We start from the raw sequence: 14264 nt of genomic DNA, 5'->3' as shown, positions 1-14264 counted from the left end.
TGGAGTAACCTGACACCAACCCATACATTCTAGCATCTAGAATGTATGGGCAGATTCAAGGTTATTCCAACAGCCAATCACAGACACCCATTCTGCGTGACAGCATCTGTGATTGACTGCTGGGTCCCTCACACATATAGTAGTGTAAAAATAAATTTAAAAAAATGACGTAGTGCTCCGCAGTATTTTTGATTCTCAGTGCAGATAAAGCAAACAGCTATGGGCTCCATCTGCCTGGCTTTGCCTTGGTTGGTTAATAAAATCGATATTTAGTTCACAAAAGTGTAAATAGTGCAGTAAAACAAATGTGCCAAATGGCTACAAATTAGAAGGATCTCACCCAGATCTTTTCCAAGGGTAAGGAGACACACCGATCCATAGTTGGTCATAGGCTGGAAGAACCAGGGTAGAGCGTTGGGAGATGGTATAAAAGCCCCTGTTGTGCCCCTGTGATTGTACTTCCGCCCCAACAAGGGCAGCACCCAAGTAAGTTGTCTGCCCCGCAACCATACAAAAATAAACAGATAACGTCCTCCCGACGTGTTTCCCTCTGAATAGCCAGAGTTTCTCAAGGGAGACAAAAAGAGAATGATCCACCTGCAATGGCAGGGATCACAGATCTGATCCATCAGTAATGGCAGGGATCAGAAAAGTAACCTATGTGTCCAGGTAAACGGTGGTGCCTGGACACATAGGTTACTTTTCTGATCCCTGCCATTACTGGTGTATCAGATCTGTGATCCCTGCCATTGCAGGTTGATCATTCTCTTTTTTGTCTCCCTTGAGAAACTCTGGCTATTCAGAGGGAAACGCGTCGGGAGGACGTTATCTGTTTATATTTGTATGGTTGCGGGGCAGACAACTTACTTGGGTGCTGCCCTTGTCAGGGCGGAAGTACAATCACAGGGGCACGACAGGGGTTTTTATACCATCTCCCAACGCTCTACCCTGGTTCTTCCAGCCTATGACCAACTACGGATCGGTGTGACTCCTTACCCTTGGAAAAGATCTGGGTGAGATCCTTCTAATTTGTAGCCATTTGGCACATTTGTTTTACTGCACTATTTACACTTTTGTGAACTAAATATCGATTTTATTAATTAAATTAAAAGTTAAGTTTTAGTCCTTGCTATTATCTCTGCTTAACTGGACTATTGGGCACTATCTTTCTAGTCTCAGAATTTGCTATTTGTACTTTGCCTTGGTTGGCAATCAAAATACAGGAAAGCCCATTAATTTTTTTTTAATTATTTAAAAAAATAATTAAAAAAAAATGTGTCGGCTCCTGCCGTAGTTTGATCGCCAGTCAGATAAAATCAGGCAGCTGGGGCTGGGATTCTAAGCATGGTAAAGCCCAAACAATCTGGGGCCGCACACTAAAAAATGCAGCCTGCAACTGCCTCTGGAAATGGCGCATTGTTTCTTAGCGCCATTTTCAGGTGCTTTACCCAACTCATCCAGTGACCCTGATGGCAGTGGCCTGCTGGGTAATAAAGGGGTTAATACCAGCTTTGTATTTTTTGTATTTTCAGCTGGTACTAAACCCGAAGTTCATGGTGTCAGGCCAAATTAGACATGGCAATCATGAATTTTTAGTAAATAGTAAAAAAAAAAACACCAGACATAGATTTTTTTTTTAGTAGAAATGAAACAAAAAAAAACATTTATATTCCATCTTTATTACAAAAAAATTCTTAGTCTGACATAGTCCACAGGGGGAGCAATGCCAGCTCTGCTTCCTCGCTCTGTACAGACAAGCATCTATACAGAGTGAGAAGTAGTCTGACACTGACAGTGACAGTCAAAATTCAATCGATTCCATGGCTAAGCCATGGACTCGGGTGAACCCTGACATCACCTTGAACAGGGCCGAAAAAAGCTGAAGACTGCCGAGTGACGAGCAGTGCAGTGAAGTTAATGATCAGACCTAGAAGCAGAAGCGGCTGGGAGATAGCGGGTCTGCATCGCGGGATCGGTAAGTATAATGACAATGTTTATTATTAACTATATTCTTTATTTTACAGCTCCCCTCTGCCTCATCCCATAGCTGTAAAGTCCAAGCTCGGGGTTTGAACGCAAGTTCGTGTTATCTCCGGCCCTGAACTCAAATTTTACGAAAAGCTCGGGTGAGTCTCCCGATTTCGAACATCGGGGGGGGTCCGCCCATCATTACCCTTCAATACATGGTGCACTGGAAGTGTTACGGTTCAAAGGAAAGGATGTGGAGAACAGCTTTGGATGTTAATTCCACAAGGCTTGTTTGTTCATTTCATGCTTCCCATCCAGATTATATACAAATCTAAAATTTCCTCAATAGTGTAGGCAAACACACCAAGGTGGAAGATAGTGACAATGACAAAAGTTATGAATATAATATCAAATTTTATTACAGTTTATATTAAAAACAAATCATATAAGAAATATTAAATAAAAGCAGAGATTTTCCTTTGACAGTAGCAGAAACAGGTAAAAGTGACAGTGCAAAACAGACCAGGTATATTATCACAGAACTGGAAAAGCTTGAGAAATGCATAAGGAAATAAGTACTGTAACCACATAAGGATTATTATGAAAAGAGATGTGTCATATAAGATATATAAGGGTTAAAAAAAAGACTCAGTGCAGTGTGTATTATAACGCATGTATGGCTGAATGAAAAGAATCTTAATATGGCTCAAACTATGCAATTTTTGAATATACATGCAAGCTACCTTGGGAAATGGTCAGAAAATCCTGCAGGATAGGATCAATACCAGTGTAGACCATGCTTCAGATTAGCCCCATGCAAGCATAGTGATGTGCTGGCTTCTTGAGGCTGGTCTATTGTCAAGAAGAACAAAAGAGTAACCCATCCTCTCCAAGAAAAACATCAAGAACAGACTAAGGCGGGCTTTGCACACTACGACATCGCAGGTGCGATGTCGGTGGGGTCAAATTGAAAGTGACGCACATCCGGCATCGCATGCGACATCGTAGTGTGTAAAGCCTAGATGATACGATTAACGAGCGCAAAATCGTCATAATCGTATCATCGGTGCAGCGTTGGCGTAATCCATAATTACGCTGATGCGACGGTCCGATGTTGTTCCTCGCTCCTGCGGCAGCACACATCGCTGTGTGTGAAGTCGCAGGAGCGAGGAACATCTCCTACCGGCGTCACCGTGGCTTCCGTAGGATATGCGGAAGGAAGGAGGTGGGCGGGATGTTTACATCTTTCTCATCTCCGCCCCTCCGCCGCTATTGGCCGCCTGCCGTGTGACGTTGCTATGACGCCGCACGACCCGCCCCCTTAGGAAGGAGGCGGGTCGCCGGCCAGAGCGACGGTCGCAGGGCAGGTGAGTGCATGTTAAGCTGGCGTAGCGATAATTTTCGCTACGCCAGCTATCACAAGATATCGTACCTGCGACGGGGGCGGGGACTATCGCATGCGACATCGCAGCATCGGCTTGCGATGTTGCAACGTGCAAAGCCGCCCTTACATTCTGCACAAAATACTTGGATTGTACTGCAGAAGATTGGTTTAGCAATGTTTTCTCTGTAGAAGACCCTTTAAGACTGTTTGGAAGATTTGGAAGAATGATTGGAAAGGTGAGCTCTACTATGAGCCATGTGTCATGTCAACAGTAAAGCATCCTGAGACGATCCATGTGTGGGGATACTTTTTATCCAAGCAAGTGGGCTCCCTTACAATTTTGCTTAAAAACACTGCCTTGAATAAAGAATTGTGAAACTCCCCAGATATTAATCCCATTGAGGACCTGTGGTCAATCCACAAAAGGCAGATGGACAAACAAAATCACAGAAATTGTAATACATTTCAAAAACTGATCAGGCAAGAATGGGTTGTCATCAGTCAAGACTGGCCAACAAGTTGATATCCAGCATAAAAGGGCAAATTTCAGAAGTTTTGAAACATAAGGATCAACTCTCTATTATTAACAAATTCATTCACTCTATTGAGTCTTTACATAAACTTTTTAAATTTGCCAATAAAAGTGTAAAAACGTATACAATTCTTATAATTGTACTTCAGTAACCATTAAAATATCTGAATAACAGATCTTAAAACACTGAAGCAGATAATTTATGTCAGACTAAAAAACTTTGGTCACGACTATACCAGCAGCTTCTACTAGTAATGGGTGATCCCCCTGATGGTCAGGATCGGGAGCCTCGCCAATCGTTTTGTAAAGATCGAGAAAACGCGAACTTGTATCCAATCACCGATCTCGGGCTTTACAGTTATGAGATGGGGCTACATCGCTCTTTACATAGCAAGAAACTGGCTCACAGTGAGGGTATGATTGCACTTGTCTCTTGCATTGCATCACCCCGCAAAGCCTGGCGCTCTCAGGACAGAAGCGTCTCAGCTGCATGGAAATACATGCAGCTGTTTCGCTCCTGTCGAGAGATTGTGCGCCATGATTCGATGTGACACTCGCTAAAGGCTGCTTTACACCTTACAATATCGCATACGATATTGTATGCGATGTGACCCGCCCCCATCATATGTGCGGCACGTTCAGTTTGTTGACCGTGTCGCAAAAACGATTATTTCCCATCACACGTACTTACCTCCCATATGACCTCGATGTGGGCGGCGAACATCCACTTCCTGGAGTGGGAGGGATGTTCGGCGTCACCGCGACGTCACGTGGCAGCGGGCCAATAGAAGCGGAGGGGCGGAGATGAGCGGGACGTAAACATCCTGCCCACCTCCTTCCTTCCGCATTGCCGGTGGGAGCCACAGGACGCAGGTAAGCTGTGTACATCGTTCCCGGGGTGTGCTGCCTCGGGAACATTGAACAACCTGACATTCAATTTTTAGTAATTGAACGACGTGCATGCGATCAACATTTTAACGTTCAATCGCAATCGCACGGAGGTTTCACACGCTACAATGTAACTAACGATGCCGGCTGTGCATCACTTACGATGTGACCCCGCCGACACATCGTTAGATAAATTGTAGCGTGTAAAGCCCGCTTTAGTGACAATCAGGTAACAGGATCTTTGATGACGTCATAGTCATATGACCAGTCTGTAAGCCAATGTCTGTACAACGTCAGGACGTTGGTCCTTTAGGCAGTGGTGTTTACGGAGGGCACAGCAATTATCGCATGCAGAAGCTGAAGCGGCCGGGAGACAGTCTGCAGGACGCGTCGCGGGACCTGTAAATATGATCATAATGTTTTTTAATAATGTGCTTTCTTTCTACAGCCCCTGGACCCGAACTGGACCCGATCTGTAACACGAGCTTCCCAGGAAAGCTCTTGATTGGGATCTTGTACACAATCCCTATGTGATCGTTACGATTCCCGATCTTTACACTTCGGGTCTCCCATCACTAGCTTCTACTGATATACTGTGTATTTCATGATCAGTCCCTATATGTTTGCATTGCTAATTAGAATAAAATTGGGTCTGGAGCATGTTTTATTATTGGCATGGGGAGGGGAGGACAAGCAGCTGCCAGACATCAAGAGCTCCTTTTATTTGATGAGTGTTCAATTAATTTTACAAGTCAATATCAATTATATAGAACTTCATCTTCCTCTATAGCAGCCCCCATACTCATTGAATAGTTTGTGTTACCAGGATGAGTGGATATTTATCTATTATGAGTGCCAAGCTTATATTAGCTACACATTATACAAAAGAATTCACAGAGTATTTCCCACAATGTAACCTTTATTCACACTTCTATATATTGAAAGTCCCCCTAGCTGGTGGCAACAGGTCAGACTGCTGAAACGCTACTAATTTAAATTTATTGCCATAACCGTTGAAATACACTGACTAGTTTGGACCTAAGGACAGTTTATTATTTTTCTTCATTTTTTCTTCACTGTTTTCCAAATGCCATACCTTCGTTATTTTTCCTATGACATAGCGGTATGAGGGCTTGTTTTTTGTGGGGTGAGTAGGTAGCAGCAGTTTTGGATGCATATCAATTGAATACATTTCTGCTGCTGATTTTATTGAGAAAATTCACTTACATTTATATCTGTTTAGTTCATTTGAATAGAATTGTGTTAAGTGACTGGGACGGTAGCAACATTTTCTGCAACAAAATACTCAACATGTGAACATACCTTAACAGTGAATTCACTTTTTTGCACAAAGTTCAGCAACTGTCCCATTCTTTTGAAACAAAAAGTTAACACGTGTAAATTCATCCTTATTCTAAGTTCTCACTGTGAGCTTTTGGCGAGTTTTTGATGACGTAGAATTTCAGCACCTATTTTATAAATTCAGTCATGTGCGGATTTTTCTTTGACTTTTTGGGAGCGCTTTTTTACATGTGTTTTAATCTCATTTTTGATGCTGAGGTTTTTGTCTCTTTTCAGTATGTCATGTTTTAACTAAAGCTGCTTTGTGATACTTCCTGATATTTGGCTTTGACAAAACGTCTTTGATATGGTCATGTGAGGACTACGTGGGTTTTCACAGCAGAAAAGCAATAAAATGCATGTTCATTTTTTACATGAGGATTTGATTCACGTCTAGGGGGAAAATCTGCACCTAAAACTCGTGTACCCACAGGAGAAAGTAACATGTGGATTTGAAACATGCACTACAGGTCAGTTTATTGAGAGAAAAAAAATCTCTATAAATCCATCTACTTTCCTGGAACTGTAAGAAAGTGCTTTTTTGAGTGAAAATATACAACATCAAAAACTCATCATGTATGTCCATAAATTGTGTGTATGCTAGAGAAAATTCTGCAACTGTCTTATTTATCTAAAAATGCCAAATGCAGACCAATGGAACATATTTTCAGTTGCTGAAATTTCTGCATTAAAATCTGCAACATTGGAACTAATCCTTAATTTAGGCCCCTAACAACATATTTATAATAGACCTCAGTGATAACTGTAGTAAAATTTGGGGCACAAAAACAGATCTCCGCAGTGTAAAGGGGAGAGAAATCATGTACAGTGTCAGGGAGGGCACTGAAAATAGAACTTTAGAAACTGAGGAGTAACTAAAGGAACAAGGGCCTCTTAGCAAACTCAATATGGCCGTCCCCCACACGATGTCCCAACATGATGCTAACTAATGCCGGGCAAAGTGGGTGGGACGAATACAGTATTTTTTAGATTATAGGATACAACTTATTTATCAAGTAATAGAAATAACAGGTTGTCTACTAATTAAAACTTCCCATTGAAGTACATAAGCGGAGTGGATGATATCACAAATTTTTACATTTACACATATACGCAACTCTTCTGCATGCACAGTAAGTGCACCCACATGAAAAGTACATATACAAAGAGACCACTACTGTACACACAGCTCTGCTTCGTAAATACACTGATGAACATAGATCTGCTGCATACACACACAAACTCATAGAGCACTGCTGTACTCTCACACCTCAGGTACATACACAAACTAAAACACACATACAGCTATCCTGCCCCCTTAGTACATATACACAACTCTTCTGCATGCACAGTAAATGCACACCTATAAATAGTACATATGCATAGAGAGCAGTGCTGCACACACAGTTCTGCTACTTATATACACTGATGAGCATACGGTAGATCTGCTGCATACACATACTCACAGAGCACTGCTGTACTGTCACACCTCAGCTACATACATACACAAACTGAATTTTTAAAGCTATCCAGCCCCATCAGTAACTATGCACAAATCTTCTGCATGCACAGTAAATACATACACATGAATAGTACATATACACACAGAGCACTTCTGCACACAGCTCTGCTACATATCTAATATATAAAGCTGAGTGTATGTGTGTGTGTGTGTGTGTGTGTGTGTGTGTGTGTGTGTGTGTCCGCTAAAGGAATCCGCACCGTCGCATTTACAATAACAAAATTTTGCACAGACACCCCATGTGACTCAGGGAACGTCATAGACTATGTTTTGATGGGAAAATTTAACCCCACGCTTTACAGTTACTCTCCAAAAAACCTGCCTCCATTAAAGTCAATGAAGCTGCGAGCTATAGGTTATTAATAGGAGCTGTGAGTGGTTGCTATAGGAACAAAGGACATTCATAGTATAAGAAGCTTATGTATGAGGTAATAAGATGTCGGTGGAGAAAGAAAGCTAGAGAGAGACAGACAGAGACAGACAGACATAGGCACAGACCGAGTAAGAGGCAGACAGAGAAAGAGGCAAACAGACAGAGACAGACAGGGAAAGAGACAGGGAAAGAGACAGACAGACAGGGAAAGAGACAGAGAGAGACAGACAGTCAAAGAGACAGACAGACAGGGAGAGAGACGGATAGAGAGAGACAGAAAGACAGACAGACAGGCACAGACAGAGTAAGAGGCAGACAGGGAAAGAGACAGAGAGACCGAGACAGACAGGGAAAGAGCCAGAGAGAGAGACAAACAGTCAAAGAGACAGACAGAGGCAGACAGGGAAAGAGACAGACAGAGACAGACAGACAGAAAAAGAGAGAGAGAGAGAGACAGTCAAAGAGACAGAAGCAGACAGACACAGACAGACACAGACAGGCAGGGAAAGAGACAGACAGAGAGACAGACATGGAAAGAGACAGACAGGGAAAGAGACAGGGAAAGAGACAAAGACAGGAAAAGAAACAGAGACAGGAAAAGACACAGAGACAAGGAAAGAGACAGGGAAAGAGAAAGAGACAGATGGGGAAAGAGACAGACAGGGAAAGAGACAAACGGGGAATGAGACAGATGTGGAATGAGGCAGATGGGGAACGAGACAGATGGGGAATGAGACAGACCGGGAATGAGACAGACCTGGAACGAGACAGATGGGGAAAGAGACAGATGGGGAAAGAGACAGATGGGAAAAGAGACAGACCTGGAATGAGACAGGCAGGGAAAGAGACAGACAGACACAGAGATAGAGAGACAGACACAGAGAGAGAGACAGACACAGAGATAGAGAGAGACTGATACAGAGACAAACAGTGAGATAGGCACAGACAGACAGAGAAATAGACACAGACTGACATGGACAAAGACAGAAACACATGTATAGAGACAGACACACAGACAGAGACAGACACACAAAGAGACAGATAGAGACAGACACATGGAGATAGACACACAGGGACAGACAAAGATAAACAGACAGAGACTGGGAGAGAGACAGAGAGACAGAGACTGGGAGAGAGACAGAGAGAGTTACTATACTGGGCAATGCCCGGATACTGCAGCTGGTGTATATATATATATATATATATATATATATATATATATATATATATATACACTGATGAACATGTATCTACTGCATAAACAGACATACTCACAGAGCACTGCTGTACACTCACACCTCAGCTGCATACATGCACACACTAATGCACTCATGCAGCTATCCTACCCCATCAGCACATATATGCACACTGTCCCGGCTATGTAGCTGAGCTTAATACAAAGTAGTACTACAATGCCACACTTATCTCTGTTTAATATACTATTTTATTTCTTTATTTTTTTTTCTTTTCTTATAGGAATATCAGAACCATCGTTCATAGCAAAAAGTGAAGACAGATTATTCAAGTATTTATTTCAACAACAAGATTACCAGAAATGGGTCCGTCCAGTTGAACACTTAAATGACACTGTGAAAGTAAAGTTTGGCCTTGCTATTACACAGCTAGTGGATGTAGTATGTATAATATTATCTTTTATTACTGCTATTTTTAAATGATTTTTCCCTCTTCTCATTCTTTTTCTACTTTTTAATGAAATGCAATTATGGAGTTGAAATATTCAATAACTTGGATAGGAAAAAAGGAGAATATAAAATATAGCTGACACCTTCAGCGACTTTGTATAAAGATCTTACATATGTAACTTAGTTTAAATAATTTATCACAGGAGTATTTTACACTTCAAAGTCCCCATTAATAATTTATATATTGCTCCTATTTACTTTGATTTTATTTATTATCTTGGTTAAAATGACATTTTACTGAGCGAATTTCTATCATGACTGCATTCGTCTGTTAGTGAAGAAATAATTAGACACCATGTTGTGTACCTAAAATGTGACCAAATGAATTTATATTGAAGATACACAAACATTTCATGATTATTTATGGTACAATTTTAATTGCAGATGATGAATACAGTGTTTCTTTTCTTTTACAGGATGAGAAAAATCAACTGATGACCACTAATGTGTGGCTGAAACAAGTATGTATTAATGAGTGCCCTTAAATGTGATGTAAGTGGGTACATTTTATTGTGGGGAGCGGGGCAGGTGAGCATGTTAGTGCAATACAGACATATCTGAAGCCTTCGCTAAAAAATGGTCTAGATCTGATTATATTTATGAGACGCTATTGACAAGTTTGAGTGTTGCGTTTCCACATTGAACACTAACCCATTCTAGTCTATGGGGAGAATTCATTAAGCCGGCGTAGTTCATGCTCCGCTACGTCAGTCTAGATGGCATCAAAGGCACCAAAGTCATTAAGAGGTGCACGCTAGTTAATGAATTTAGCGCATGTTATAAGTGGCGTGTACCTAGATGTACCGAAACAGAAACAGAAACAGAAATGCTACTCCAGTCATGACTAGAGTTACATTTCTAAGCCAAAAACACTCGGCACTTCTGGTATGGGTGCTGAGGTAGGATCCCGTAATGAGAAAAATATAGACATGGCGCTCCAATAGGTTAAAAATGACAATGGTGATTTATTTGATGATATATTCTATAATCTAAAATTCAGAATGAAAACGTTTCGGTCTAAACCAGACCTTCATCAGTTCATGAATTGCTTGGAAGGATAGTTCTGGAGTACAAAACTATCATTTTTAATGAATTGGATGGATGGTGTTACCATGCCATTTCCCACACATATCGGAGAATTCCGAATTTTACTGTATTTGAGGGTCAAACTCATCCACTCAACCGAATCGAGTCCACAAAAAATGCACAGCATACAAGTTGTATCTCGTGTGTTTTCCATTTTATCTGACTAGCTACTGGAAGAACTTTGGGAAACCTTCATCAGTCTTTTTTCTAATTTGAGACAAACGGTTGATACGCGGATGGTAGAATTGGACAGAAGGTCCAATAATGGAGGAAATAATTATCCAGCACACTGATAAAAATCAATCCCATTTATTTTGAACACGAGAAAAAACACAAATGTGTTGATTGGATGAAAATAAGTTTCCACAGTAGTCAATGTATTTTGACATCCCAAACAACGGTTTATAGCTGAGCTAACTGCTGTAACCCAGGAGCCCAACATGCCATGCGTATATTTACTTTATTCTCAAAGTAAACAAGGAAATATATAGGAGCATGTTACACTGTGGCGCGCGGGGGATCTCTGAGGACAGTTTTTGACAGATTTTTAATTAATTTGCAGTAGGATCAATAGGGCAGAATAGGGCACTAGGAATCCATAATACTCGCTGTCAAAACAGAGGTGTCAGAAAATGTGTCAGTATTGTAGGGTAATGTTCTAATGTAATGAAAATGATGTCTAGAAGCCTCCATAGACTGTACAGAAGGAATCCAGCATTCTTAGATAGGGAATATTTATTTTTAACATACAAAGTATGAGTATAGTGTACAAGATGACATTTCAGTCCCTATAGACTTATCATACAGGTGTTTGGATGAGAAGTATAAGGTATGTAAAGGCAAGAAGGTGGGCACTGCGACTAAAGTGACAGTTATCGTAAAAGGAGCCTATCTATCAGTGACTGATGTTGCTTTAACCCCATTGCCTACCATCTTGCCTCTACATAGCTTATAACACTTTATTTAACCAACTGTGTATGTTTAATAAAGGTATTTAAGAACCAAAATGTGATCTTGTACACTATACTGCTATACTTTGGATGATACAAATAAATATTCACTATCTAGAAAAGCTGGAGTCATTCTGTACTGTGATTTACAGGATGGGACCCTATTCGAGTATATCCAGGGCGTGCCATATTTCCTGAAACATATCAGCTTTCAAAGACTACCTGTCTATAATGTGGATATAGGATATAAAGCTCTGTTTTAATTATTTACTTTTTTCATTTTTTTTTTTAGGATATTTTTGTTTTACCATTTCATTCATTTTTTAATGCTCTGCCTTTCTTAAAGGGATTTTTCACTACTTCGACAACCCCTTCTAATTCTCCTTGTTCGCCTCTGAAAAAATAAATAATCCTATTCTCACCTCTGGTGCAGCCGTGGTTCCAGTGATGTCTGAAGCCACATTCCCGGGCCCCACGTGACATTGTTGTGACACGTGATCCCCGCGACCAATCAGTGCCAGTCTCCTTCATCCCGCATTCAAACGTTTGAGCAGGAAGTCAGCCCAGCATTCACATGTTACTCAGATGTCCAAAGGCGGGGAGACAGATGCAGGGTGCTGATTGGTTGCAGAGCTTGCATATCATAACAATGTCACATGGGTCACGGCAATGCAGCTTCAGACATCACTGGCACCACAGCTGCACCAGAGGGGAGTATAGGCTTATTTATTTTTATGGGGTGAACAAGCAAAATGAGAAGGGGTCATCCAAGTAGTGGACAACACCTTTAAGTGAGGTGAATAAGGAAAACTGTGGTTAACCCATAACAAAAGGGCCATGGTGTGTTTACATGTAGGTTTTTGTTCTCTTTGTGTGTATTTGTTTACCAAAAAGAAAGTTTTGTATGCATGGTATTTTTTTTTTTTTTTTACAGTGGCAAATTATATTACAGTAGCCCAAAAATACCCAATACAGGGAAGCAGGAATTAAGAAATTGTTCAATGAAATTATAAACATATAGTTATATTTAAACCTTTTTTTCTCTTCAGGAATGGGTAGATGTCAAACTAAGATGGGCTCCAAGTGAGTTTGCTGGGATAACTTCAATACGTGTGCCATCAGATTCTATCTGGATTCCCGATATTGTTCTTTATGATAAGTAAGTGCATAAAATGTACCATATTAAACACAGATAATGAGAATGACAGAGTTTTCTTTGTAGCTTTACAATATTAAAGTGCTCAAAAAAGTATGTCATAAAAGGAGCAATCAAAACTTGTCTACTAAAGTAAATAATATTAACATTACTGTTCCCATCTGCTGTATATATATAGATCAAAGATATGAAGGTCAAAATATTGGCCACAAAGCTAAGTTACCAAATTTTTTGGATTATAAGATGCACTTTTTCTCCTCCAAAACTGGGGGGGAAATGGGGGTGTATCCAATAATCCGGATATGCCTTACCAGAGCGGCGGTTGTGGTGCAGGGTTGGCGATACTGAGAGCTCGGAGGAGGGGGATAGTGTCACTGCAGTGGAGCATCTCAGTATGATCACAGGACAGAGAGTGGCCAGTTTATCATAAAATGATGTTCTTTCCACTTCCAAATTATGGCCCCAACAGTGCTTACTGGAACACCCAGCATGCGGCACAAAGGAAAGGGAAACAGGCAGAAGGGGGCAGTGGCAATAGGGAGAGGGGGTATGGGTGACCCCTAAATGCTCACTTGAGGCTGATCCCTGCACTACTTATCGTCCCTAGATGAGTACTTCCTCCAGTGTGCAATCACGTGCCTAAGACCTGGCTGACCCTGGGCTAGCCCTGGTTAGTGAGATGGGCAGGAACACACTAGTCTTACTACTACACAAATACAACATGAGGAGAGAGACAAACACATGGGAATGCAACAACAAATTGATTTAAAGAGCTTTCCACACAGATAGTTTTTCCAGGGAGGTCAGTATAGGAGAACTATTACTGGCATATGGGAAAGCCAGAAGTGAATTTTATATAAATAAGAGAAGTGGCATAAATGTCCATAAACTGAGATTAGAGCTAAATCTCAGCAGAATAAAAAAGTAACTCTTAACCCCTTCAGCACCAAATGAAGTTAAATCCATTGTACTCATATTAAAGAAAACATATAATCTACTAATCGCCATGACAAATCTCTCAGCTGAACGCAACGTACTCATGACATAATGCCATCAGTATGTTATGCAACAATAATGTTGCAAAGGTCTTGAGACAGCTCTCTTGTTTTACCCATCATGAGATATTTTTTTTTGTGTGGTCCTTGGTAATATATAATCCATTTTTAACGGTCAAGATTACGATTTCAGCTGTTGTCATGAATTTCCATGGCTTTTTTTTATCTCTTTCTTCTTGTGTTCAACGCTTTTCCCCTGTGTCATTTCTCATTATTACACTTAATTTATGACATCTATGTTTTGTCTGTGTGGATTGGATAGGTTGTTACTGACATCTGGGGAGACATTCATGTCAACAACATTTT

General features: G+C 40.8%; 1 protein-coding gene and 1 pseudogene across 1 annotated transcript in view; one reads left to right on the top strand and one right to left on the bottom strand.

The window, feature by feature from the left end:
* LOC142302525 (olfactory receptor 5AP2-like) overlaps nt 1-14264 on the bottom strand; it is a 132940-nt pseudogene that overhangs the window by 73954 nt on the left and 44722 nt on the right.
* LOC142303861 (neuronal acetylcholine receptor subunit alpha-5) overlaps nt 1-14264 on the top strand; it is a 43659-nt gene that overhangs the window by 13765 nt on the left and 15630 nt on the right. Inside the window, exons 2-4 of the mRNA XM_075345667.1 lie at nt 9485-9642; nt 10128-10172; nt 12797-12906. Coding sequence (XP_075201782.1) covers nt 9485-9642; nt 10128-10172; nt 12797-12906 — 313 coding nt within the window. The remainder of the gene's footprint in view (nt 1-9484; nt 9643-10127; nt 10173-12796; nt 12907-14264) is intronic.

The sequence above is a fragment of the Anomaloglossus baeobatrachus genome, chromosome 4 (assembly GCF_048569485.1).
Source record: "Anomaloglossus baeobatrachus isolate aAnoBae1 chromosome 4, aAnoBae1.hap1, whole genome shotgun sequence".
Taxonomy (NCBI): Eukaryota; Metazoa; Chordata; class Amphibia; order Anura; family Aromobatidae; genus Anomaloglossus; species Anomaloglossus baeobatrachus.
The sequence above is the reverse complement of the archived record's forward strand: the minus strand, read 5'-3'. Positions and strand labels throughout refer to the sequence as shown.